The sequence below is a fragment of the Calidris pugnax genome, unplaced genomic scaffold (assembly GCF_001431845.1).
Source record: "Calidris pugnax isolate Ruff unplaced genomic scaffold, ASM143184v1 scaffold10, whole genome shotgun sequence".
Classification (NCBI taxonomy): Eukaryota; Metazoa; Chordata; class Aves; order Charadriiformes; family Scolopacidae; genus Calidris; species Calidris pugnax.
The window spans coordinates 3,411,302-3,436,380 of NW_015090795.1; the positions used below are offsets into that span (position 1 = coordinate 3,411,302).

The window sequence follows — 25,079 nt, forward strand, 5'->3', positions numbered from 1 at the left end:
TCCCCCACAGAGCCCCTCCACCACGGGACTCCTTGCTTGTGGGTCACGCACCCCCACGGGTCCCTTCGCCTGTGGGACTCTTTGCTTGTGGGTCGCGCTCGCCCGTGAGTCCCCTCGTCCCTGGGTCACACTCGCCCACGGAGCCTCTCCACCGTGGGACTCCTTGCTTGTGGGTCACAATTGCCCATGGGTGCCCTCATCCCTGGGTCATGCTCGCCCAGGTAACCCCTCCATTGTGGGACCTCTCATTTGTGGGTCACACTTGCCCACAGGTCCCCTTGTCTGGTGGGACTCCTTGCTTGTGGGTCACACTTGTCCATGGGACCCCTCATCCCTGGGTCACACTTCCCCATGGAGCCCCTCCACCATGGGACCCCTCGCTTATGGGTCACACTCCCCCACAGAACCCCTCCACCATGGGACTCCTCACTTGTGGGTCATACTCCCCCACGGGTCTCTTTGCCTGTGGGACTCCTTGCTTGTGGGTCACACTTGTCCATGGGACCCCTCATCCCTGGGTCACACTTCCCCATGGAGCCCCTCCACCATGGGACCCCTCGCTTATGGGTCACACTCCCCCACAGAACCCCTCCACCATGGGACTCCTCACTTGTGGGTCATACTCCCCCACGGGTCTCTTTGCCTGTGGGACTCCTTGCTTGTGGGTCACACTTGTCCATGGGACCCCTCATCCCTGGGTCATGCTTGCTCACGGAGCCCCTCCACCGTGGGACCCCTCGCTTGTGGGTCACACTCCCGCACGGAGCCCCTCCACTATGGGACCTCTCACTTGTGGGTCACACTCCCCCATGGAGCCCCTCCACTGTGGGACCCCTTGCTTGTGCGTCACCCTTGCCCACAGGTCCCTTCACTTGTGGGACTCCTTGCTTGTGGGTCACAGTTGCCCACAGGTCCCCTCATCCCTGGGTCACACTCGCCCACAGAGCCCCTCCACCGTGGGACCCCTCACTTGTGGGTCACGCTCACCTACGGAGCCCCTCCACCATGGGACCCCTCACTTGTGGGTCGCACTCCCCCATGGGTCCCTTCGCCTGTGGGATTCCTTGTTTGTGGGTCGCACTCTCCCGTGAATCCCCTCGTCCCTGGGTCACGCTCGCCCACGGAGCCCCTCCACCATGGGACTCCTTACTTGTGGGTCACATTTGCCCATGGGTCCCCTTGGCTGGTGGGACTCCTTGCTTGTGGATCACACTTTTCCATGGGTCGCACTCACCCATGGGTCCCTTCGCCTGTTGGACTCCTCACTTGTGGGTTACACTTGCCCACAAGTCTCCTCGCCTGTGGGGCCCCTTGGTCATGGGTCACAGATGCCCATGGATCCCCCTGCCTGGTGGGACCCCTTGCTTGTGGGTCACACTCACCTATGGGACTCCTTGCCCCTGGGCCTCAGTCACCAGTGGGTTGCCTTGCCTATGGGCCCTCTGGCCTGCGGGACCCCTTACCCCTGGGTCGTCCATGCTTCCCCTTGCCCGTGGGACCCCTTCCTCATGAGTTACATCACCCATGGGTCGCCTTGCACATGAGTCCCTTTGCCTGTGGGTAACTTTGACCCATGGGTCACATTCACCCACGTGTCCCATCACCCCTCAGTCACACATGCCCACGGGTCCCCTTGCCTTGGTCACACGTGCCCACGCATCCCCTTGTCCGTGGGACCCCCTTGCTTGTGGGTCACACCAGTGAGTCCCTTTCCCTGTGGGCCATACTTGCCATTGGGTCCCCTCACCTGTGGGTCTTCTTGTCTATGAGACCTCTTCTCCATGGGTTGTGTTCACACATGGGTCCCCTTGGCCATGGGTTGCGCTTGCCCATGGGATCCCTCACCCGTGCATCCCATCGTCTGTTGGTCTCATCACCCATGGGTCTTCTCACCCATGGGTCCTCTCATCCATGGATCCTCCTCTTTCTGGGTCACAGTCACCTGTGGGACCCCCCTCACCCATGGGCCCCGCTCACCCATGGGTGGAAGCTGGTACCCAGTGGTGCCACTAAAGATCTCCATGTTTCCCACTGGGGATGCGAATCCCCACCGGGTTCTGGAAGTGGCGAGGATAAACCCACACAGCTCTTAAATTGGGCTTTAACTGACGTTGTGCCCTCCTGGCAGCGAGGAAATCGGGTTTCCCAGGGTGAAGCTGAGCTTTCCAGAACCATGCTTGGTGGTCCCGTGTCCGTTGATCCACACGTGGTAGTAAGACCCATCCCCACCGGGCCCTCACCCCCTCCCCCCCAACTTTCACCATCATCTTGTGGTCCCAAATCACCTCTTTTCCTGCTCACGGCCCATGCGTTCCCCATCCTGAGGATGTTTTTCCCTCTAAACCCAACTCAGCTTTTCTAAGGATGCTTCAGTGTGGAGCAGGGCACATGGAGCTTTCCCAGTCTACCCAGTTCCTGGACTGGTTTGCGCCTGTGTTTTTTCCACGGATCTCGCTCGCCCTCTCCAATTCTTGGCTAGAACAGGGATGAAATAGTTTTAAAATGATGCTATTTTGTTTAAAACTCCCAGTCCTGAAGGCGTATTGGGGTTCGGTTATAGGTACTGTTTTTTTACTGGCGTTTGGTAGAGGGGCTTTCTTTTTTTAAACTGGGTTTATTCAGGCTCTTTAAAGCCGGAGTCTGTAAGCAATTATTCCATTACATGAAAGTCAGGACGCTGAAAAAGATTAATTCAGACCAGATGTAAAAATAAATGTGAATTTCAAATTAAGATGATGTCAGCTCCCTCCTGCTAAAAAAAAAAATAAAAAAATAAAGAAAAAAGCAGCCTTTGGACTCCAGATGGAGTACACAAATGATGGCGGTGGTTAAAATATCTGCCTGCTTCTTCTTAATTGAGTTTTATGCCTTTTTTTTTTTTTTTTTCCCCTTGTCTGGAAAGCAGGCTTAGGATATTTTTCGAATAACACCAAAAAGAAGCCTTTCCCCGTGGCTGCTGGGGTAGGGAAGTTTATGGAGGCTCCGGCATGGCCGAGGAGCTCCGGAGACCCGGCGAGGGAGACAAACCTCCCTCTGCCCGCTCCAGGATTCAACAAAAGTCACTTGGTTTGGCTTCGTTTTTGCAGGATTTGGGGCCAGAGGTGAGGATGCCGGGGGGGCTCTGGAGACTCCAGGCGCGGTTCTGTGTGTTTTGGCATAAAATGGAACTCATTTTTGAGCTCTCGGCCGTGCATCCTTTTTTTTTTTCCCTCCCCATGTGCAGAAAGCATTTTGGGCATTGATCCCAGGTCCAAGAGCGGGGTGCTGGGCATGGGGCTCCCCAAAAATGCTTTCCCTTGGGAAGGAAGGGTTTGTCCAGGGCTGGAGCATCTTTAGGGGGGGGTTATTAAATAGGGACATCCATGGTTTGGTACCTCGAGGGCGTGCTGTGGGGGGTGTGGGATGGTGACAGTGACCCTGATGGCTGCTTTGTGGTCCAGGGATCCAGCAGCCAAGACCCAGGGCTGAATCCCAAGGGATTTATGGATGCCGCTGGCAATGTGGGCCCACTGAGCGGGGGGCAAAGGCGATGCTTCACCTCCACCTGCATCCTTCAGAGGGATGCCCGCGGTGCCTGGGGTGGCATCCGAGCACTGGGAATTTTAGGCTTTTTGCTGGTGATACCAGGGGGGATGGTCCATAAAGACTTTGGGAATGTTGGGGGACAGGATCCGGAGCCAGGGTGGGGACCTGGGGTGCCCTGAGCACAATCTGTTTCCCCCCCACCCCCAGCCCAGTCCTGATGCAGCTGGATGCTTTTAGAGGATATCGCTCTAATCCCGGAGGCGCGCGGGGAAGTTTTCCGGAAGGAAATAAAATGGAAGGGGCCGGTTGGAGAGCAGAAGAGGGAAGAGGAAGAGCAGGCGCCGTCCCTCCCTCGCTGGAGCCTCTGCCAGTGAAATCCATTTCTCTGCGCATCCTCGGCGGAGGCCGGGCAGCTTTATTTATTTTTTAGTGCGCCAAAGTAAGGGAACGAAGAGGCCTGGGATGGCTGTGCTGTGAAGGATGGAAAAATCAGCTTTTCTAGGCTGGATTTGGCTCCGTGCGTGGCAGAAAGAGGAGCAGAGGGAGAGATTTCCAGCTCTGCCCGCGTTTACCCATGCCCTGAAGTGACATCCCATGGGGCTCGTCCCCAGTGCTGGCTGCGATGGCAGCTGCCATGCAAACAGGAGGTGACAGAGGGGCCGTTATCCCATTTTTGGGATGTTCTTCTTGGCTCGGCCCTTCGTGGCCATCCCTGGGTGTCCCCAGCACCCCCTCTGCCCCTCAGGGGTGTCCCATCGCAGCAACCAAAGGGGAGGAAGAGGAGGAGCGTGGCAGAGGTGGAGACAGGCGAGCTGATGGGGGGGGACCTTCCTTGCTGAGGCTTTTTGGACACCACCAGCACTTGGGGGCTTCTGCTGGGGGTGGTGGAGCTTGCCCACCCCCCCGGCCCTGGCTGCCCAGGCTGAGTTTCCAGCAGGCAAATAACTTTGGTGGTGGATGAAGTAATGTAATATTTATAACCGAGTCCTTTTTCCCAGTGAAGGTCTCTTTCATCCGCCTCTCTTCATTATGAGGAAACTGTTGAGTTCATGAAGAATGGGAGACAATTTTAATTACGGGGCAACCGCAAGCAGGAATTAATGGAACTTTTTGGGTCGGTAGAGGCTGCTGCGTTGAGGGACGGCCTTAAAACTTGTAATAACAGCTCGCGCATACCTGCGCCCTCTGATGTGGGGTAAAACCCACTCTAAACTCTTTAAAAACAAGAAATTCCTGCCCTGTGAATTCATCCTCCCGTCTGGCTGGGCGCTCGGGGCAGCCTCTCGCTGCGGGACGGCCCGTGCCTACGTGTGGGTCCCGTGCCGAGCCCCTTCCCTCCTCCCCACCATGGCTGGAACGGGAGCCCAGCTGTGGGTTTAGTGGCTGCCAGGGCGGAATTTTTTAAATAAATGGGTATTTTTGCCAAAGGGGAGGTGAATTTGGGTGATGGAGGAGTGGGCTGGGTCTGTTTTGGCTGGGTTGAGGGACTGTGATGGGCCTGTGGGTACCATGGGGGGTCCAAACATTGACTCAAAACCATGGACACGGAAACTCAGGTGCTTCTTTTAATTGCCAGCAGTGTGCCCAGGTGGCCAAGAAAGCCACCAGCATCCTGGCCTGGATCAGAAACAGTGTGGTGAGTAGGGCCTGAGAGGTGATCGTCCCCTTGTACTGGGCACTGGTGAGGCTCCACCTGGAGTACTGTGTCCAGTTTTGGGCCCCCTACCATAAAAAAAGACATCGAGGGGCTGGAGTGGGTCCAGAGAAGGGCAACAAAGATGGTGAGGGGTCTGGAGCACAAGTCTTGTGAGGAGCGGCTGAGGGAGCTGGGGGTGTTCAGCCTGGAGAAGAGGAGGCTGAGGGGAGACTTTATTGCTCTCTCCAACTCCCTGAAAGGAGGGTGTAGAGAGGTGGGGGTCGGTCTCTTCTCCCAAGTCACAGGCAACAGGACGAGAGGAAATGGCCTCAAGTTGCGCCAGGGGAGGTTCAGGCTGGATATTAGGAAAAATTTTTTCACTGAAAGGGTTATCAGCCATTGGACTGGGCTGCCCAGGGAGGTGGTTGAGGCCCCATCCCTGGAGGTGTTCAAAAGACGGGTTGATGTAGTGCTGGGAGGTATGGCCTAGTGATGGTGTTGCTTTTTGTTTGTTGTGCGGGTGTCTATTTTTGTCAAAGTTATGTTGACGGTTGGACAAGATGATCTTCCCCTTCCAACCTAGAAGATTCTGTGATTCTGTAATTAAATATGTTGGGGGGGGCGAACGACGGGACAGGGCGCCACAGGGCCTTGCTTGGTGTGCCCAGAAGCTGGGCGCTGGCATCTTTGGGAGCAAAAAAACCCATCTCAGCTGGCAAATTCAAGCCACATTAAACCCCCGACTAACCCTGGAATTGCATCCAAATGGATATTTCCCCTGGGAGCCTGGCACGCTGCTCCGGCACCTCCATCCCCCTCAACCAGGCCCGACATCCCCTTGCCCTCGGCCGCCTTTGCCAGCCCCCGTGCCGAATAAATCCCCCGCCGAGTCAGCGGCCACGGCCCCAGCTGCTTTCCCAAGCCGGCAGGTTTATTGCCTGATGTTTTCTTTACAGCAGAGCTTTGCCACGGGGTTTTTTGGTTTGTTTTTTATCCCGCGGCCTGGGTATGAGGTGAGGAGGGGGGGGTGTGGGACAGGATTCCGGCAGCCTGGCCTGAAAAATACAGCGGATCGAGGAATTTTCTCCCCGTAAAAGGCACACAAGGGGTTCGCAGCGCATTCCTGTGGAGTTTAAATGCTTCATTCCCTACGGCAGGGAAAACGCAGCTGGAAGACGTGGATGTTGTGGCGCCATGGATGCTGGTTCCTTATTCCCAGTGGTTTTTTTTCCAGCTTGGTTTACTCTCCAGATGGAAAACCCCTTGTTTGCAAAACTTCCTCGGGGTTGAGGTTTCCACTTGGGTTGTGGGGTGATCTCTGTGTGTGTGTGTCCCCCACTGGCGTGGCATTCCAGGGGGGCTCTCCCTGCAATCCAGGCTCTTTCCAGCTCGGATCCGGGCACGTTCGTGCCTCACGTCGTCTCCGCTGGGTGAGGGCAGCGGCGCGGGGTCCCGGGGAATCAAAGCTGACATTGTCGGAATGAGCAGCAGATGCTCGGAAAGAATTTCCCGGCGTCTGGCGGAGGCTGCTGGAGGCACATACACCCTGGAAAGGGCTTTTTGTGCCCGTTTCCTAACTCTGCCGCCGCTCCAGCTCGCAGGGGGGCTGGGGGAAGCTCCCAGAGTGGAGGGGGGGCATTTCACAAAGTCATGGACCACCCTTCTGATGCAAACTGATGGGGTGTTAGCATTCAGCAGCAGGGTCTGGAGCATTTTCTATAGCAATACCAAAATATATGGGTGGGTTTGTGTTGGTTTTTTTTTTTTTCCTTCCATGTTTTGCCCGCTCTCAGAGGTGGGGTCCTGCAGAGGAAGATGTTTTCTTTGGCTCTGGCTCCGAGCCTCACGATGCCTGTGCTCTGCTGACGCCAACTTTAATCCCCGATGCTCAGGGACCGGTTCAGGCTGCAGGATGAGGAGTAAAAGCGTTGACCGGGGTGGGGATGAACAGCCCCGGGGTGCCCAGAGTGGCGTGGTGCCATGGAGAAGCTCTCCCGGGGGACGCAGAAGGTGCACGGTGGGGTTTGATCCCCCTGCCTGGTTCCGAAGGGCATTTTGGAGGCAAGGAGGCGATGGGCTGTGACACTGGGGTTTTGCCAGCGCCTCAAAGACTGGCTTTCATCTCCAAGTAGTCTTCAGAAGGTGTTTTCCTGGGGCGTCCCGCTGCGAGCAGGGCTTGGTGCAGAGGCTGTGGCCGAGGAGGGACCCGTTCCCCACTGGCTGCTCCCGGTGCATTCCAGTGGTGGGGATGCTGGGGTGCTGGAAGCAGAGAATAACCTCCTGGTGCTGGGTTTACCCATAAATGGGGAATGGTTTGTGCCTGTGGCCGTGGTGCGTGGGGAGGATGCTCTGGTGCATCCCTAGGGGTGGCAGGAGAGCATTTGGGTGGGAGAGGGGTGCGGAGGGTGCCCGGCGGGCACGGCTGCTTTACCGGGGATGCAGCACCCTCCCTGCCAGGGCTCGTGCGAGTCGCTTCATGCCCAGCCCGGCGTCGGTGCAGGAGAGCTGCTGGGCGCCCGGCCGGGCCAGGATGTTTGCCAAATACCTTCAGCCCCGTTTTGTTCACCGCCGGGATCTTTTTAATGAACCTTGAAACCAACCCCGTGGGCGGCGGGGGGTTGGCTCCCGCTTGGGATCAATCGTGTCTGGGCACGGCTGCGATGCGCAGCCGCCGTGCACGGCTGCAGTACACGGCCACGATGTACACGTGCAGTGCACAGCTGCAATATATGGCCACGAGGCACAAATGCAATGCAGAGGTGTGATGCGTGGCCATAATGCATGGCCACAACGCATGGCTGCAGCTCATGGTTGTGGTGCATGGCCACGATGCATGGATTCAATGCGTGGCCACAATGCAAACCTGCAATGCACAGATTCAATGCATGGCCATGATGCGATGCGTGGCCATAATGCATGGCCACAATGCATGGCTGCAGCTCATGGCCACGATGCATGGATTCAATGCATGGCCACAATGCAAAACTGCAATGCACAGATTCAATGCATGGCTGCGATGCACAGCTGCAATTCACAAATGCAATCCGTAGATGGAATGCATGGCCGTGATGCATGGCTGCAGTGCATGGCCGTGATGCAAGGCCACAATGCACAGATTCAATGCATGGCCATGATGCATAGCTGTAATGCACAAATGCAATGCAGAGATGCACTGCATGGCCATGATGCATGGGTGCAATGCATGGCTGCAATATATGGCTGCAATGCATGGCCATGTTGCACGGCCACAATGCGCAAATGCAATGCAGAGATGCCATGCATGGCCATGATGTATGGGTGCAATGCATGGCCATGGTGCATGGCCACAATGTGCAAATGCAATGTATGGCCATGATGCACAAATGCAACACACAGCCATGATGCATGGCCCCAATGCAGTATCACAATGCATAGATGCAGTGCATAGATGCAATGCATGGCCATGATGCACAGCTGCAAGGCACAGCCACAATGCATGGGTGCAATGCATGGCTGTGATGCATGGCCACAATGCCCACGTGCGATGCATGGCGATGATGCAGAGGTGCAACACACAGCCACAGTGCATGGCCACAGTGCACAAGTGCAATTCACGGATGCAACACATGGCCACCATGCGTGGGTGCCATGCGTGGCTGCGATGCATGGCTGCGATGCATGGCCATGATGCACCACCACAATGCATGGTGGCCGTGATGCCTGGGTGCAATGCATGGCTACAATGCGTGGGTGCAATACAAGGCCATGTTGCATGGCCACAATACGCAAATGAAATGTAGAGATGCAGTGCATGGCCATGATGTATGGCTGCAATGTATGGCTGCAATGCATGGCCATGATGCATGGGTGCAATGCATGGGTGCAGTGCATGGCCATGATGCATGGGTGCAATGCATGGGTGCAATGCATGGGTGCAATGCACACGGCCACGATGCCCCACCACAACGCGTGGATGCAATGCATAGATGCAGTGCGTGGCCACGTGGGGCCTGGGTGCTGCAAACCCAGAGCGGTGCGGGCAGAGAGCATCACTTCTGCATTTCCCAACTTCTGCAAAATCCCAGTAACCCCAGTCCCAGTAACTGCCTCACACAAAGTCACCTCCGGGCACTTTTTTTGCCCCTGCTGTACGAATATGTGAGTTAACCTGGTCTGGAATCGTAGAATCATTGACTCATATGGGGTTGGAAGGGTCCTCTGGAGATCATCAAGTCCAACCCCCTCCACCGGAGTGGGTCTACCCAGAGCAGGTTGCACAGGAATGTGTCCAGGTGGGGTTTGAATGTCTCCAGAGAAGGAGACTCCACCACCTCTCTGGGCAGCCTCTTCCAGGGCTCTGCCATCCTTACAGAAAAGAAGTTCCTCCTCATGTTTAGGTGGAACTTCTTGTACTCAAGTTTGTGCCCATTTCCTCTTGTCCTGTCCCTGGGCACCACTGAAAAAAGACTGGCCCCATCCTCCTGACACCCACCCTTTCAGTATTTATAGGTGTTGATCAGATCCCCCCTCAGCCTTCTCTTCTCCAGACTAAAAAGACCCAAGTTCCTCAGCCTTTCTTCATAAGAGAGATGCTCCAGGCCCTTAATCGTCTTTGTGGCCCTTTGCTGTCCCCTCTCCATGCATGGGTGCAATGCATGGGTGCAATGCATGGGTGCAATGCATGGCCATGATGTATGGGTGCAATGCATCACCACAATGTATGGCTGCAATGCATGGCCATGATGCACGAGTGCAATGCATGGCCATGATGCACGGCCACATTGCGCAAATGCAACCCACAGATGCAATAGATGGCCATGATGCACAAATGCAACACACAGCTGCAATGCATGGCCACAGTGCACTACCACAATGCATGGCTGCAATGCAGAGATGCAATGCATGGCCCCAAAGGCATTTTCATTTAGACCAAAAAAACAAAATTTTGATGAAGACATTACACTGCCCTGGGTGCCAGCATAAACCTGTGCCTTAGAAAAGGGGAGGGAACATTTTTAGAGTTTAAAGATCCTTGCTCCTGATGTCATACGTGTGTTTGTGTCCCAGGGGATGGCTGTGGGGTAAAAAGCACTTGAGGAATATTTGTCCTGGAAAATAAGAATTGCCTGGGGTTAGTGGTGGGAGGGGTTTACCCCCTCGGCCCTGGTATGGGTTTAGGGGAAGGCTGGGAGATGGCAAGAGAGAGCCATTCCCATCTGCAAATCACTGTTAGTGATTTTGGTTTATCTTGTTTACAGGGATTGTTTTATTTAACCCTCATTAAGGGCTGGAGATGGGGGGGGAATGATGCTGGAAGCTGCAATGCATGGCCACAGTGCACTACCACAATGCATGGCTGCAATGCAGAGATGCAATGCATGGCCGTGATGCACAGCTGCAGTGCACAAATGCCATGCATGGCCGCAATGCATGGGTGCAATGCATGGCCATGATTTATGCCAGGAAAGCTTTTCCTGAGGTTTTTCTGAACTCGAGCCGGGAGAATAAAACTGCTGGCTCAGGGGTTTATTTTAGGGCTCAGCTGCCATCCTGTGCTGCCCTAACCACGGGGCTGGGGCTGGGGTGAGGGGTGGCCACAGTGGGGTGCACTCGGGGCGGGCATGGCCACAATGCACAGATACAATGCATGGCCATGAGGTATGTGTGCAACACACAGCCATGATGCATGGCCCCAATGCAGCACCACAACGTATAGATACAGTGCATAGACACAATGCATGGCCATGATGCACAGCTGCAAGGCACAGCCACGATGTATGGCCGTGATGCATGGCCACAATACACACATGCGGTGCATGGTGATGATGCAGAGATGCAACACACAGCCACAGTGCATTGGCCACAGTGCACAAGTGCAATTCACAGATGCAACACATGGCCACCATGCATGGGTGCCATGCGTGGCTGCGATGCATGGCTGCGATGCATGGCCATGATGCACCACCACAATGCATGGATGCAATATATGGCTGTGATGCACTTCTACGATACCCAGATGCAACGCACGGCCACGATGCACCACCACAATGCATGGATGCAATGCATAGATGCAGTGCGTGGCCACGTGGGGCCTGGGTGCTGCAAACCCAGAGCGGTGCGGGCAGAGAGCATCACTTCTGCATTTCCCAACTTCTGCAAAATCCCAGTAACCCCAGTCCCAGTAACTGCCTCACACAAAGTCACCTCCGGGCACTTTTTTTGCCCCTGCTGTACGAATATGTGAGTTAACCTGGTCTGGAATCGTAGAATCATTGACTCATATGGGGTTGGAAGGGTCCTCTGGAGATCATCAAGTCCAACCCCCTCCACCGGAGTGGGTCTACCCAGAGCAGGTTGCACAGGAATGTGTCCAGGTGGGGTTTGAATGTCTCCAGAGAAGGAGACTCCACCACCTCTCTGGGCAGCCTCTTCCAGGGCTCTGCCATCCTTACAGAAAAGAAGTTCCTCCTCATGTTTAGGTGGAACTTCTTGTACTCAAGTTTGTGCCCATTTCCTCTTGTCCTGTCCCTGGGCACCACTGAAAAAAGACTGGCCCCATCCTCCTGACACCCACCCTTTCAGTATTTATAGGTGTTGATCAGATCCCCCCTCAGCCTTCTCTTCTCCAGACTAAAAAGACCCAAGTTCCTCAGCCTTTCTTCATAAGAGAGATGCTCCAGGCCCTTAATCGTCTTTGTGGCCCTTTGCTGTCCCCTCTCCAGCAGTTCCCTGTCCTTCTTGAACCCAAAGGCATTTTCATTTAGACCAAAAAAACAAAATTTTGATGAAGACATTACACTGCCCTGGGTGCCAGCATAAACCTGTGCCTTAGAAAAGGGGAGGGAACATTTTTAGAGTTTAAAGATCCTTGCTCCTGATGTCATACGTGTGTTTGTGTCCCAGGGGATGGCTGTGGGGTAAAAAGCACTTGAGGAATATTTGTCCTGGAAAATAAGAATTGCCTGGGGTTAGTGGTGGGAGGGGTTTACCCCCTCGGCCCTGGTATGGGTTTAGGGGAAGGCTGGGAGATGGCAAGAGAGAGCCATTCCCATCTGCAAATCACTGTTAGTGATTTTGGTTTATCTTGTTTACAGGGATTGTTTTATTTAACCCTCATTAAGGGCTGGAGATGGGGGGGGAATGATGCTGGAAGGGATGGGGGGGGTCCTGCCATGGGCTGCAAATCCTCCCCCGCCGCCGTGCCGCTCCTCTCCTGCTGCTCCCAGCAGATAAACTTTTATTTATTTATTTATTTATTTTTTTAAATTATGCCAGGAAAGCTTTTCCTGAGGTTTTTCTGAACTCGAGCCGGGAGAATAAAACTGCTGGCTCAGGGGTTTATTTTAGGGCTCAGCTGCCATCCTGTGCTGCCCTAACCACGGGGCTGGGGCTGGGGTGAGGGGTGGCCACAGTGGGGTGCACTCGGGGCGGGGGGGTGGTTTTGAGGACACCCCACTCCTGGGGGGGACATGGTGATGGGTGGGAAGGATGCCCGTGTGGGGGTGGGGGAAGCCGGGGGGGGGTCGTACACGGAGTTTAACCCCTGTTTTGCCTGCAGGGATGGCGCCCGCGGGGACCGAGGCTGCCCCGGCCCACCGGTGAGGTGCCCCCCAACACCCCCAGCCCCGAGCCTGGACCACGATGAACAAACTGACCTTCCACAACAACAGAGTCATGCAGGACCGCCGCAGCGTTTGCATCTTCCTCCCCAACGACGACTCCCTCAACATCATCATCAACGTAAGGCGGCCAGGGAAAAACCCCCTGAGCACCCACCTCTTCATCACACCCAAGGGCTGGCAACCTTTGGAGGGGGTGTTTGGGGCGGGGGGTGCATTTGCAAGTGCTGCTTTTAATTTTGAGCCCGCCTGCTCTCGCCCTCCTGGGGAAATCACACAAGTTGTTCCCCTTGAAGGCTGAGGCAGGGTTTTACACTCTCCTGCTTCTTCTTGCCTCGATGTGCTGCTGGCAGAGCTGTGATTTTTGGTGGCTGACCTGCCATGTGCCATCCCATCCTCTGGTCCTCCCTCCCCACACCCACTGTGGGTGGCAATTTGGCCTCCTCTACCCCAGCGAATCAGCAGGAGGAGGATTTATCTCTGTTATTCAATATATTTTCCATTTTTTTCATTCCCCACCACCCAATATCCTGTTTTCTGTCCCCAAAGCCATCTCCCTGGCACCGGGCTGGTTGCAGCGAGGTGTCCGCCATCAGTCACTACTCTCAAGTTGCCCCCGTGCATCCCATCCCCTGGTCCCTGCACCCCAGGGTGGGACCCTGCTTTTGGGGACTTCCACGTTGGCCCCATGGAAGAATGAGCCCTGCAGCCCAGCCTGTCACCCCCAAGTCCTGCTTGAGGACCTGGTGAGGGGCTTTGGTGCCACCTGCAGCCCAGCCTGTCACCCCCAAGTCCTGCTTGGGGACCTGGTGGGGGGTTTTGGTGCCACCTGCCCAGCTCAGGTGGGCGTAGATGCAGCAGGGACCACATGTAGGGTTTTTGTGGGTTTTTTTTACAGGTGAAGATTTTGTGCCACGAGTTGCTGGTGCAGGTGTGTGACCTCCTGAGGCTGAAGGACTGTCACCTCTTCGGGCTCAGCGTTATCCAGAGTAAGTCAGGGGCTTATGCCATGAGTTGGGTGCCCTTGGTAGGTCCAGCCTGATGCCATCGGGTGGGGGTGCATGTTGGCCCAAAGGTGGGTGCACCCAACCCTTTGGTGGCCTCTCATTAGGTGACGAGGAGGTTACAAAGCCCCCAAAACCACTCACTGATGGGTTGGGGGGGACAGGGCAGGGCTTGGTGGAATGCAGGGGACATGCAGGGGATGCTGATGGGGACCTGGTGGGGGGTTTTGGTGCCACCTGCCCAGCTCAGGTGGGCGTAGATGCAGCAGGGACCACATGTAGGGTTTTTGTGGGTTTTTTTTACAGGTGAAGATTTTGTGCCACGAGTTGCTGGTGCAGGTGTGTGACCTCCTGAGGCTGAAGGACTGTCACCTCTTCGGGCTCAGCGTTATCCAGAGTAAGTCAGGGGCTTATGCCATGAGTTGGGTGCCCTTGGTAGGTCCAGCCTGATGCCATCGGGTGGGGGTGCATGTTGGCCCAAAGGTGGGTGCACCCAACCCTTTGGTGGCCTCTCATTAGGTGACGAGGAGGTTACAAACCCCCCCAAAACCACCCAGCGACGGGTTGGGGGGGGACAGGGCAGGGCTTGGTGGGATGCAGGGGCCACGCAAGGGATGCTGATGCCACCTCTGCCCCACCCAGACAATGAGCACGTGTACATGGACCTGGCCCAGAAACTCTACAAGTACTGCCCCAAGGAGTGGAAGAAGGAGGCCAGCAAGGTCAGCGGTGAGGTCTTGCATGGAGAGCTGACGGCAGTAAGGCCACCTCTGTCCCCAACGCAGGTCACTTCCAGGACACGGGATCGCAGCCGAGGGGTGGCGGAAGGGGGGGGCTGTCGGCCAGCGTGGGGCTTGGGAGGGGGACAGGAGTCCAAAATGGATAAAACCTGGATGATACTCGATGGCTGTCACCCCAAATGCCACCAATGCCATTCCTTCTACTTCAACAGAATTTTTCAGCTGTCCCATTCTTCCAGTTTCTAAAATGGAGCGTTTGGGGTTTTTTGCGCCCCCCCCCAAAAAAGCACCTTTTAATTATGTCAGTGCAACGTGCCGAGGGGGTTGGCGTGAAGGCTCCAGTGCTGGTGCTTGGGATGGGGACTGGTGGGTGATGGGCTGGGGAGGGACAGTGGCAGTGGGGGGGCTGCAGACCCCTCTGGGTGGGGAGGTCTCTTTAAATCCAAACCCCCTTCGCATTTCAGCATATTGGGGGGAAAAAATGGGTGTCAAACTGGAATTCAGGGGAAAAAAAAGGCTATCGGTGTTAGTGAGTGAACTTTTCCTTGTGGCTTTCACCCCGTGGAGGGGCAAGGGGGTGGCTGTGATGGACCCCCAGGTGAGGGGCTGGGGTGTGATGCCAGGGTCTCTGCAGGAGCCCTGAATATCTTCTCTGTTCCAGGGGATCGACCAGTTTGGCCCCCCCATGATCATCCACTTCCGAGTGCAGTACTACGTGGAGAACGGCCGGCTGATCAGGTAGGGGTCACCCACCCCTCCCCAGGGCGGTGGGCATCTAGCCGGGGCCAGGAGCTGGTAGGGGAGCACCCCGGGGTGCCCCCAGCTTGGACACCACTCCTGGTGTCCTGCAGCCTCGGGATGCTGTGGGAGGGATGCTCCTCCTTTCTGCTGGGGCTCTGTGGCCGGGTACCAGGGGGAGGAGGGGGGTGACAGTGCTCCTGGTGGTGACAAAGCCATTTGGAGGGGCTGGGGGGACATCACATGTAGGGTTTTGTCACAGCTTAACCCTTTGTCACAGCCTGAATATGAGCCGGCCGTGTGCCCAGGTGGCCAAGAAAGCCAACGGCATTCTGGCTTGTATCAAAAATAGTGCGACCAGCAGAAGTAGGGAGATGATTGTGCCCCTGTACTCAGCACTGGTGAGGCCACACCTGGAGTGTTGTGTCCAGTTTTGGGCACCTCAATACAAGAGAGATCTGGAGGTGCTGGAGCGAGTGCAGAGGAGGGCAACGAAACTAGTGAAGGGCCTGGAAGACAAATCATATGAAGAGCGGCTGAAAGAGCTGGGGCTGTTTAGTATGAGGAAGAGGAGGCTGAGGGGAGACCTCATCACTCTCTACAACTTCGTGAAAGGACACTGTAGAGAGGTTGGTGCTGGTCTCTTCTCACAGGTAATTAGTGACAGAACGAGAGGGAATGGCTTCAAGCTCCAACAGGGTGGGTTTAGACTGAACATTAGGAAAGAATTTTTCACCGAAAGAGTGGTCGGGCATTGGAACAGGCTGCCCAGGGAGGTGGTGGAGTCCCCATCCCTGGATGTGTTTAAGGGCCGTTTAGATGCAGTGCTGAGGGACATGGTGTAGGAGAGAACTTTGTAGAGTAGGGGAGATGGTTGGACTCGATGATCCCAAGGGTCTCTTCCAACCTCAATGATTCTATGATTCTATGATTTTAATCAGCCTGTGGCTGGGTGGGAACTTCGGGTCCTGTCTTTGGGGAAAAAGTGATTTTCAGGGTCTCGGGCACGTGGGGACACGGTGGCATCTGGGGACACGGTGGCGTCTGCAGCCCCGCAGGGATGCTTTTTGGGGGGGTTGTTATTCCACCTGCAGGAGGACATTTCAGCCCCATTTTTCACCACCTCGTGGGAGCCTTGGCTTTAATAGGGAGAGGGGAAAGGGGGCAAACGACTGGGCACCCAGCCCCGCTCCCTCCGTAAGAGCTTTGCGGTGGGTGGAAGGAGCTGGAGGTGGTGCAGGTCACGGGGTGGGTGTCCCCTTGGCACTTTTCTCCTTCTCTCCTCTCTCCTCCTCTCCCCCCCACCCCCTGCAGTGACCGGACGGCTCGTTATTACTATTACTGGCACCTGAGGAAGCAAGTGCTCCATTCCCAGTGTGTCCTGAGGGAAGAGGCCTATTTCCTCCTCACCGCCTTCGCCCTCCAAGCCGACCTGGGCGACTTCAAACGCAACAAGCACTACGGGAAGTACTTCGAGCCCGAAGCCTATTTCCCTGCCTGGGTGAGTGCCTCACGAGGTGGTCCCCCCACCTCTAAGCACGGGTAGAACCCTCCCACCCAACCCCCTGCCAATTTTAAACTGAAAGAGGGGAGATTGAGATGAGATCTGGGGAAGAACTTCTTTGGTGTGAGGGTGGTGAGAGCTTGGCCCAGGTTGCCCAGAGAAGCTGTGGCTGCCCCATCCCTGGAAACATTCCAATCCAGGCTGGAGGGGGCTTGGAGCAACCTGGTCTGGTGGGAGTTGTCCCTGCCCAGGGCAGGGGGTGTGGAACCAGATGATCTTTAAGGTCCCTTCCAACCCAAACCATTCCGTGATTCTATGATGCTGATGATGCTGAGCTGCTCAGAAGCTTTGATCCCACTGTCTATGTCATTGGTGAAGATACTGAACAGTACTGGTCCCAGTAGAGACCCCTGAGGGACACCCACTTGTCACGGATGGATGCTGGCAAGGGGAAGATTAGTAGAAGTTGTAGGCACCATTACCTGCTTTATGTGCTTTCTGGAGTTTGCCCCGAATCTGCCACCTTCTCTTTTTGTTGTGTGTGTCACTGAGGAGTGATGGCCTCAGGGCCATATCTCCAGCCACACAGGGACCCCATCCCTGCCTCTCCCTGCCCTGGACTGGGCATCACCGGTGGTGGGAGCTCCATGGGGTGGGCACGCAAAGCAAACACGCACTTCCCAGTGGGAAATCCTGGGGGTGACAAGTTGTGGGCTGCTGTATTCATTTCATTTTTGCTTGCAGCTCTGAAATAGAGCTCCCTTTTCCCTGGAAATTGCCGCTGCCCGGGACCACCGGGGGCTGGCAGCTCCCCTGGACCAGCTTCTCTTCTCCTCCAAACAGGTGGTTGCCAAGAGGGGCAAGGACTACATCCTCAAGCACGTCCCCAACATGCACAAGGATCAGTTTGCCCTGACGGCCTCCGAAGCCCATCTCAAGTACATCAAGGAGGCCGTGCGGCTGGACGACGTGGCCGTGCACTACTACAGGTTGTACAAGGTACATCCCTGCCAATTTTTGATCCATTATGGAGAGGCAAGAGGTTTGCCGGGATGCGGGGAGGCAGCCATGAGGTTTCAGGGATCTTATTCCTCAGTCTCCCTCTCCCTAAGAAATACATGCTGGGTTTTTTCTCCCAGCAAAGAGATTTGTTTGCTGGGAGCTGGTGCTCCACAACCCGTTTTGTAACATCCTTAAATTAAAGAGGAGAAGTTTGCCTTCGGGAGAACGCAGGGAATGGCAAGTACAGGGAGCAGCTGGGCACGGCAAGGGGGTACCTTGTCAAAAGGGGCTGTTAAAAAAATATAAAACCCCTTATTTCCAGCCCCCCAAGGGAGATGTGAGGGGGACAGTGGCCACGTGCGTGGCTGGTGCCATTCGTGGTGCTGCGGGCAGGGTGGGCTGTGCCACTGTCCCCCTTCTCTGCCCCGCTGTCACCCGCTCTGTGCTGGTGATGGAGCAGGTTGGGCTGAAGCGTAGAAGTGCCCCAGCTCCTGCTTCTGAAAATCCTTCCATCTTTTCTGAGGTTAAACTGCTTTCCCAGACCCTTGTGCTGGAGTGTTTCTGGGTGGTGAAGGAGTGGCCGGTGCCTAGGAGTGTGTGTGCAATATTAATTAATTAATATTAATTAAACAGTTAGACCTAATGATCTTAAGGATCTTTTCCAACCTAAATGGGGCACCTACTGCCCGAGGCTGTTGTTGCACAGGAGATGGGGTGATGAGAGGAGGATACCTGGGCTGGAAGGGACAGATTTATCCACTTCGTGCTGCAAATCTTGTATTTGAAAGCATCTGTGTTTGTTTTCCTTAGGACAAGAGGGAGGTGGAAGCCTCCCTGACGCTGGGGCTGACGACGAGGGGCATCCAGATCTTCCAGGTAGGCGACTGAGTGAGAGTGATGGCTCAGCTTCCTCCCCACCATCAGCATCCTCAGCTGAGACTCTCCCTCCTCTTTTTACAGAACATGGATGAAGAAAAGCAGCTGCTCTACGACTTCCCATGGACAAATGTGGGGAAACTGGTGTTTGTGGTGAGTGCCACCATCTCCAGGCAGAGCATCTCTGCCCGTGTTGCTCCTGGGCTCTGATTTAGCGTGGGGTGGTGTCACACAGACCTCAGTACATAGAATCGTAGAATGATTTGAGTTGGAAGGGACCTTAAAGACCATCCTGTCCCACCCCTGCCCTGGGCAGGGACACCTCCTACCAGACCAGGTTGCTCCAAGCCCTCTCCAACCTGGCCTTGAACCCCTCCAGGGATGGGGCAGCCACAGCTTCTCTGGGCAACCTGGGCCAGGCTCTCACCACCCTCACAGCAAAGAAGTTCTTCCTGAGATCTCAGAATCACAGAATCTTCTAGGTTGGAAGGGACCTTAAAGATCATCTTGTCCAACTGTCAACCTAACTGACAAAAATAGACACCCACACAACAAACAAGAAGCATCACCATCACTAAACCATACCTCCCAGCACTACATCAACCCGTCTTTTGAACACCTCCAGGGATGGTGCCTCAACCACCTCCCTGGGCAGCCCATTCCAATGGCTGAGAACCCTTTCAGTGAAAAATTTTTTCCTAATATCCAGCCTGAACCTCCCCTGGCGTAACTTGAGGCCATTTCCTCTCATCCTGTCGCCTGTGACTTGAGAAAATCTCAATCTCCCCTCTTTCAGTGTCAAACCCTTCCTTCTCATCCTACGCCTCCCCTCCCTGATCAAGAGTCCCTCCCCATTTTTCCTGGAGCCCCTTTAGGTGGGCTGCAGCAGGGACTTGGGGAGAATTGGGGCATTTTTCTCTCTGGGGCTGATGTTCCCCCTTCTCCCATGCAGGGCAAGAAGTTTGAGATCCTGCCAGACGGGTTGCCCTCAGCAAGGAAGCTCATCTACTACACGGGCTGCCCTCTGCGCTCCCGCCACCTCCTGCAGCTGCTCAGCAGCAGCCACCGGCTCTACATGAACCTGCAGCCCATCCTGCGCCAGGTCCGCAAGCTGGAGGAGAACGAGGGTAGGTGTCCCCACCCCAGGGTGCAAATCCCACCCCTGCCAGGCTCCTACATGGCTTTTTCTCCCCGTACGAGCGCCTGGTCCTTGTGCCAGCCCCGTGGGGGTGGCTGTCCCCACATCCCCCTCAACCGTGTGTCAGTGCACCTTGGTTCTGCCTGACAATTAGACCCTCTCCTGGTGGGGCTGGATGCCCACAGACACCCCCCCCGGCTGCTTAGTGGGGGGCACTACCTCCATGGCAGCCCCTGATGGCCCAGTTCCTCCCAGTGCCCCAGTACAGCGCTTCCCAGTGCCCTCTGTCCCATCTCCAAGCTCAGAAAGCCCTTGTGCAAACATAAGATCTTCCTCATCTTCTTCTTTCCCCTCTTCATGTTCCTCTTTCCCCTCCTCATCTTCTTCCTCCTCTCCTCTTCCTTCTTCTCTTCTTCCTCTTCTTCCTCTTCTTCCTCTTCTTCCTCTTCTTCCTCTTCTTCCTCTTCTTCTTCCTCCTCCTTTCTTCTCATCGTCCTCATCCTCCCCTTCCTCCTCCTTTTCTTCATCCTCTTCCTCCTCTTCTTCTTCTTCTTCATCTTCTTCCTCCTCCTCGTCCTCATCTCCATCCTCACCTTCTTCCTCCTCATCTTCTTTCTTCTCATCATCCTCCTCATCCTCCCCTTCCTCCTCCTTTTCTTCATCCTCTTCCTCCTCTTCTTCTTCATCTTCATCTTCTTCCTCCTCCTCGTCCTCATCTCCATCCTCACCTTCTTCCTCCTCATCTTCTCTCTCTTCATCATCCTCATCCTCCCCTTCCTCCTCCTTTTCTTCATCCTCTTCCTCCTCTTCTTCTTCATCTTCTTCCTCCTTCTTGTCCTCATCTCCATCCTCACCTTCTTCCTCCTCATCTTCTCTCTCCTCATTGTTGACATCTTCTCTCTCTTCTTCTTTCCCCTCCTCATCCTCATTTTCTTCCTCCTCTTCCTTCTCCTCATCTTCCCCTTCTCCTCCTCCTTTGGTTGTTGACATCTTCTCTCTCTTCTTTTCCCTCCTCCTCCTCATTCTCTTCCTCCTCATCCTCATTTTCTTCCTCCTCTTCCTTCTCCTCATCTTCCCCTTCTCCTCCTCCTTTGGAGCAGGAGAAGAGCACAGCAGGTTTGAGGCTCTCCACCTCACCACCCCCAAATGCCACCAGGACAGGGGCTGGCTCCTGGTGTGCCACCCCGCTGGGCTTGGGTGCCTGGGTAGCAGTGGGGGGACACCCTGGGGGGACACGCCGTGTGGTGACGGCGTTCCACTGGCCTCGCAGAGAAGAAGCAGTACCGCGAGTCCTACATCAGCGACACCCTGGACCTGGACATGGAGCAGCTGGAGAAGCGCTCGCGGGCCAGCGGCAGCAGCGCCGGCAGCATCCGGCACAAGCGCCTCTCCCGACACTCCACCACCAGCCACAGCAGCTCCCACACCTCGGGCATCGAGGCCGACCCCAAACCCAGGGAGATGGGGCCCGAGGACGGCTTCTCGGGCGCCAGCGCCCACCGCAAGCTGAAGACCTGCAGCTCCATGACCAGCCACGGCAGCTCCCACACCTCCGGGGTGGAGAGCGGTGGGAAGGACCGGCTGGAGGAGGACTCCCAGGATGATGGTGAGACACCAGCTGAGCGTGAGCTTTCCAGCTCGGGTCTCAGCATATATTTTGGGGTTGGAGGGTGGTTTGAAGGTGAGTCAATGACTTGTTCCACCTCCTCCCCGCCTGCAGAGATCGAGATGCTGGTGGATGACCCCCGGGAGCTGGAGCAGGCTGGGGAGATGGAGGTGAGCCCCGACATGTGCGTCTACATCACGGAGGACATGCTGCTCTCGCGCAAGTTCAACGGGCACTCGGGTAAGGTGGCAGACACTTTTATTTCCAATTCCCCAACACCAGTCACACCTTTGGGGTTTGTCAGAGAGAAATTATCCCAAAGTGTCCGTTTGGGACCCCTGGAGAAGCTGTTTGCTCAGTGGGTTGAAGGAGAGATGGAGTAAACTTGGTGGAGCTCTGAAAAGAAGGGGTTGCCCAGGAAAGGTGCAGGTTTTACTCAGAGCAGGGCTGATGCTCTCTGAAGCTGCCCCATGGCCAACCAGGATGTTTGGAGATCCCAAGGGACAATTACAGGAGCAGCCCATGGGCAATGGACATAATTTTGGTGACGTTCTCAATTGCTGCCCTCAACTCTTGTTTTCATGACAACCCCTCACTCGTTCCCATGAGCACGGGTGCTGTTATCACACATGTGAGCCTGGCTTCTCAGGAGCTGTGCCTGTGTCCAGAGTCATCCACATTCCCAGCTCTGTGCTGGGTGCTACTGGGAGGTCTCTGGGGTGCCAGGCTCCCTGGGGATGGTTTTGGATGCCATTTTGGTGCAAATTTGGAATGCTTTGTAGGTAAAGTTGGTTGCAAGTGGAGCCATTGGGGCAAAGGCTCCAGTTTTGGGCCCCTTGCGACAAGAAAGACATTGAGGGGCTGGAGCAGGTCCAGAGAAAGGCAACAGAGCTGGTGAGGGGTCTGGAGCACAAGTCTTGTGAGGAGAGGCTGAGGGAGCTGGGGGTGTTCAGCCTGGAGAAGAGGAGGCTGAGGGGAGACCTTCTCGCTCTCTCCAACTCCCTGAAAGGAGGGTGTAGCCAGGGGGGGTCGGTCTCTGCTCCCAAGGAACAGGCCATGGGACAAGAGGAAACGGCTTCAAGTTGTACCAGGGGAGGTTTAGGATGGATATTGGGAAAAATTTGTTCACCAAAAGGGTTATCAAGCCTTGGAAGAGGCTGCCCAGGGCAGTGGTGGAGTCCTCATCCCTGGAGGTACTTAAAAGTGGGGCAGACGTGGTGCTGAGGGACATGGGTTAGTGGTGGGTTTTGTCAGTGTTGGGTTGATGGTTGGACTTGGCGTTCTTAAAGGTCCCTTCCAACCTGGATGATTCTATGATTCCAAAGGCACCCTATTGAGCTGAGGGTGCCTTCACCCCAAAGCAAGAGAAAGCCCCCAGAAGCACAGATCCCAAGAGAGCTGAGAAGCCTCGAAATAACCTTCACACCCTCCTCTTCCTCTCTCCCCCATGCAGGACTTATCGTGAAAGAGATCAGCTCCTCCACCTCCAGCTCCTCGGAGACGGTGGTGAAGTTGCGAGGGCAAAGCACCGACTCCTTACCCCAGGTACGTGGCACTGGTGAGGCTCTGGAGAAGCCCATAGCCCTGCTGGTGCCGGGGGGTTGTATTTCCCTGACCCCCTTGTCTCCTGGGTGGGTCCTGAGCCCCCTCTCTGCTTTGCCCAGACGGCGTGCAGGAAACCGAAGACCTCGACAGACCGGCACAGCCTGAGCCTGGATGACATTCGGCTCTACCAGAAGGACTTCTTGCAGTTGGCCAACCTCTGCCAGGACACGGCCCAGAGCTACACCTTCGGCTGCGCCCACGGGCTGGAGGAGGAAGGGCTCTACTGCAACGGCTGCTTGGCCCAGCAGTGCATCAACATCCAGGAGACCTTCCCCGTCAAAAGAACCAGCAAATACTTCTCCTTGGATCTCACCCACGACGAAGTCCCCGAGTTCGTCGTCTGAGGACCTCAGCGGGGGGGAGGCTGGGGCTCCCTGCCCTTCATCGGGGGTCGTCAACACCGCCTTGTCCCCCACCCATTCCCTGCAAACCGAGGGCACTTGGAGGATGGCCCCGACGGCAGGTGGGATGGAGAACCCCGGGCACGGCGGAGTCCCACCGGCGAGGTCCCCCACCATCCTTCCTCCTCTGGATGAGTTTGTGCCAAACACAAGTTGTCTTATTTCCACTGGGAGAAGCGCAATTCGTTTGGGCCAACCTGTGGGTCGAGGTGGCCTCTTCTCCTCCTTGCCCCCATCCTCAGTGCCGCTGGTGGCTCCAGCGGTGGCTTGGTGGCCACCGACGCCGGAGAGGAAGCGCCAGACCGTGGTGTTCAAGTCAAGCCAAAGAAATGTAAATAACCCTAAAGGCCAGTATGGGGAGGGAGAATTAAGCAATAACCAGCCGGGGATCCCCGGGTGACGTGCGGTGGAGGACAGCATGGCCAGCATCATCCAAGTTCTTCCAAAAACAAGTGCTGGAGGTCAGGCCAGAGTGGTCCTCCCAGCGAGGTGGACGGCGGTTGGGACCTCCGGCGCCATTTGCAGCTTGTTTTTTTTTTCTTTCTTTTTGAGAAAAAAAAACAAAACAAAACAACCCAAACCAAAAAAAAAAAAAAAGAGCAAACCACCCCACCCAAGAAAACCAAAAGCGAAGGAGAATGGAAAAGAATAGGTCACCTCTAAGGATATTGCAATAATGCAGCCCAAACTTGGAACACATCGAGATTAATTACATATATAAATATATCGAGGTATGGATGTTTATATATTTCTGGATCTTATAGACCCATTTGCGTTTTACTTCTGCTCTAAAGTACCTTTTATACAAAGGAGCTGCCTTTCTTCTCTAACGAACCCTTACAAACGATCGTATGGTTGGTTGTTTTTTTATTTTCTAAGCACCAAGGTGAGAAAATAAGACTTTCCTCTTGAGGAGAAACACAAACCCAACCCTCCTGGGAAGCCTGGCTCTTCCTGGCGCGGTCTCCACTGTATTTTACCAAGGCTTTTTCCATGTGTCTTCAAAATCTCTTAACAGTTGGAAGGGTTCTGCTAAAGGATGGGGGTGACGTGCTAGAAAAAAAAAAAACCCTGAGTGTGTTGTGTGGGTGCCCAGGTGGAATATTCAGGAATATTCACCGTCAGGTACCAGAGGGTGAAGCGTCCCAGCAGCTGATATTCACAGCACAATGCCTTTTTAATTTTTGGTTCAGTCCATGTTTTTAATTAGAGTTTAGCGACCGACAGCCAAAGTTTTGCCGTATTTTGATACGCCACCATTTCTTTTTTTTAAACTGGAAAGCTTTTCTTAAAAAAAACAAAAACAAAAAAACCAAATTATTATTATTTTATAAATAAATAAGCACAATCTTATTTTTCTAAGAAACGGTGGGGGAGGGAGCCCAGAAAAGGGGGAACTGGTACCAAAAGGAAAGGAGCGTAGCTGTCGGAGGGGGGGCAAAAAAAAAAATGAAAATTGGTGTTATTGCAATAGGGGAGCTGGCAGGGGAGACGTCGGGTGGCAAAATAATATAGGGCCAGCAGGAGGCTGGTGCCCCCCCGCAAAAAACCCTCTCTTTTTCTCCCCCAAAGGAGAGATGCTGTGGGGGAAGCTCGGGGCTATGTGCTCTGGTTTTGGGGGGAACCCACCAAACACCCCAAAAACCCTTCTTGTGGGCACCACACCCCAGGCTGGGATGTGGGGGGTTGCTGGCAGTGCCCCCCCC

The 25,079-nt window shown here is 55.1% G+C and overlaps 1 protein-coding gene across 2 annotated transcripts in view; it reads left to right on the top strand.

Moving 5' to 3' along the window:
* The window catches only part of FRMD6 (FERM domain containing 6), a 24,346-nt gene extending 345 nt beyond the window's left edge, over positions 1–24,001 (top strand). The window contains exons 2-14 of one of the 2 annotated variants that reach the window (XM_014936752.1): positions 12,699–12,880; positions 13,658–13,748; positions 14,406–14,485; positions 15,165–15,241; positions 16,556–16,742; positions 17,589–17,744; positions 18,558–18,623; positions 18,708–18,776; positions 19,576–19,750; positions 21,032–21,367; positions 21,482–21,607; positions 22,821–22,912; positions 23,032–24,001. In XM_014936752.1, coding sequence (XP_014792238.1) covers positions 12,782–12,880; positions 13,658–13,748; positions 14,406–14,485; positions 15,165–15,241; positions 16,556–16,742; positions 17,589–17,744; positions 18,558–18,623; positions 18,708–18,776; positions 19,576–19,750; positions 21,032–21,367; positions 21,482–21,607; positions 22,821–22,912; positions 23,032–23,316 — 1,839 coding nt within the window. In that variant the 5' untranslated portion in view covers positions 12,699–12,781 and the 3' untranslated portion in view covers positions 23,317–24,001. Of the gene's footprint in view, positions 1–12,698; positions 12,881–13,657; positions 13,749–14,075; positions 14,161–14,405; positions 14,486–15,164; positions 15,242–16,555; positions 16,743–17,588; positions 17,745–18,557; positions 18,624–18,707; positions 18,777–19,575; positions 19,751–21,031; positions 21,368–21,481; positions 21,608–22,820; positions 22,913–23,031 lie in introns of those variants that run through there. The other variant, XM_014936751.1, reaches the window with a different exon arrangement.
* Positions 24,002–25,079: the final 1,078 nt, after the last annotated feature.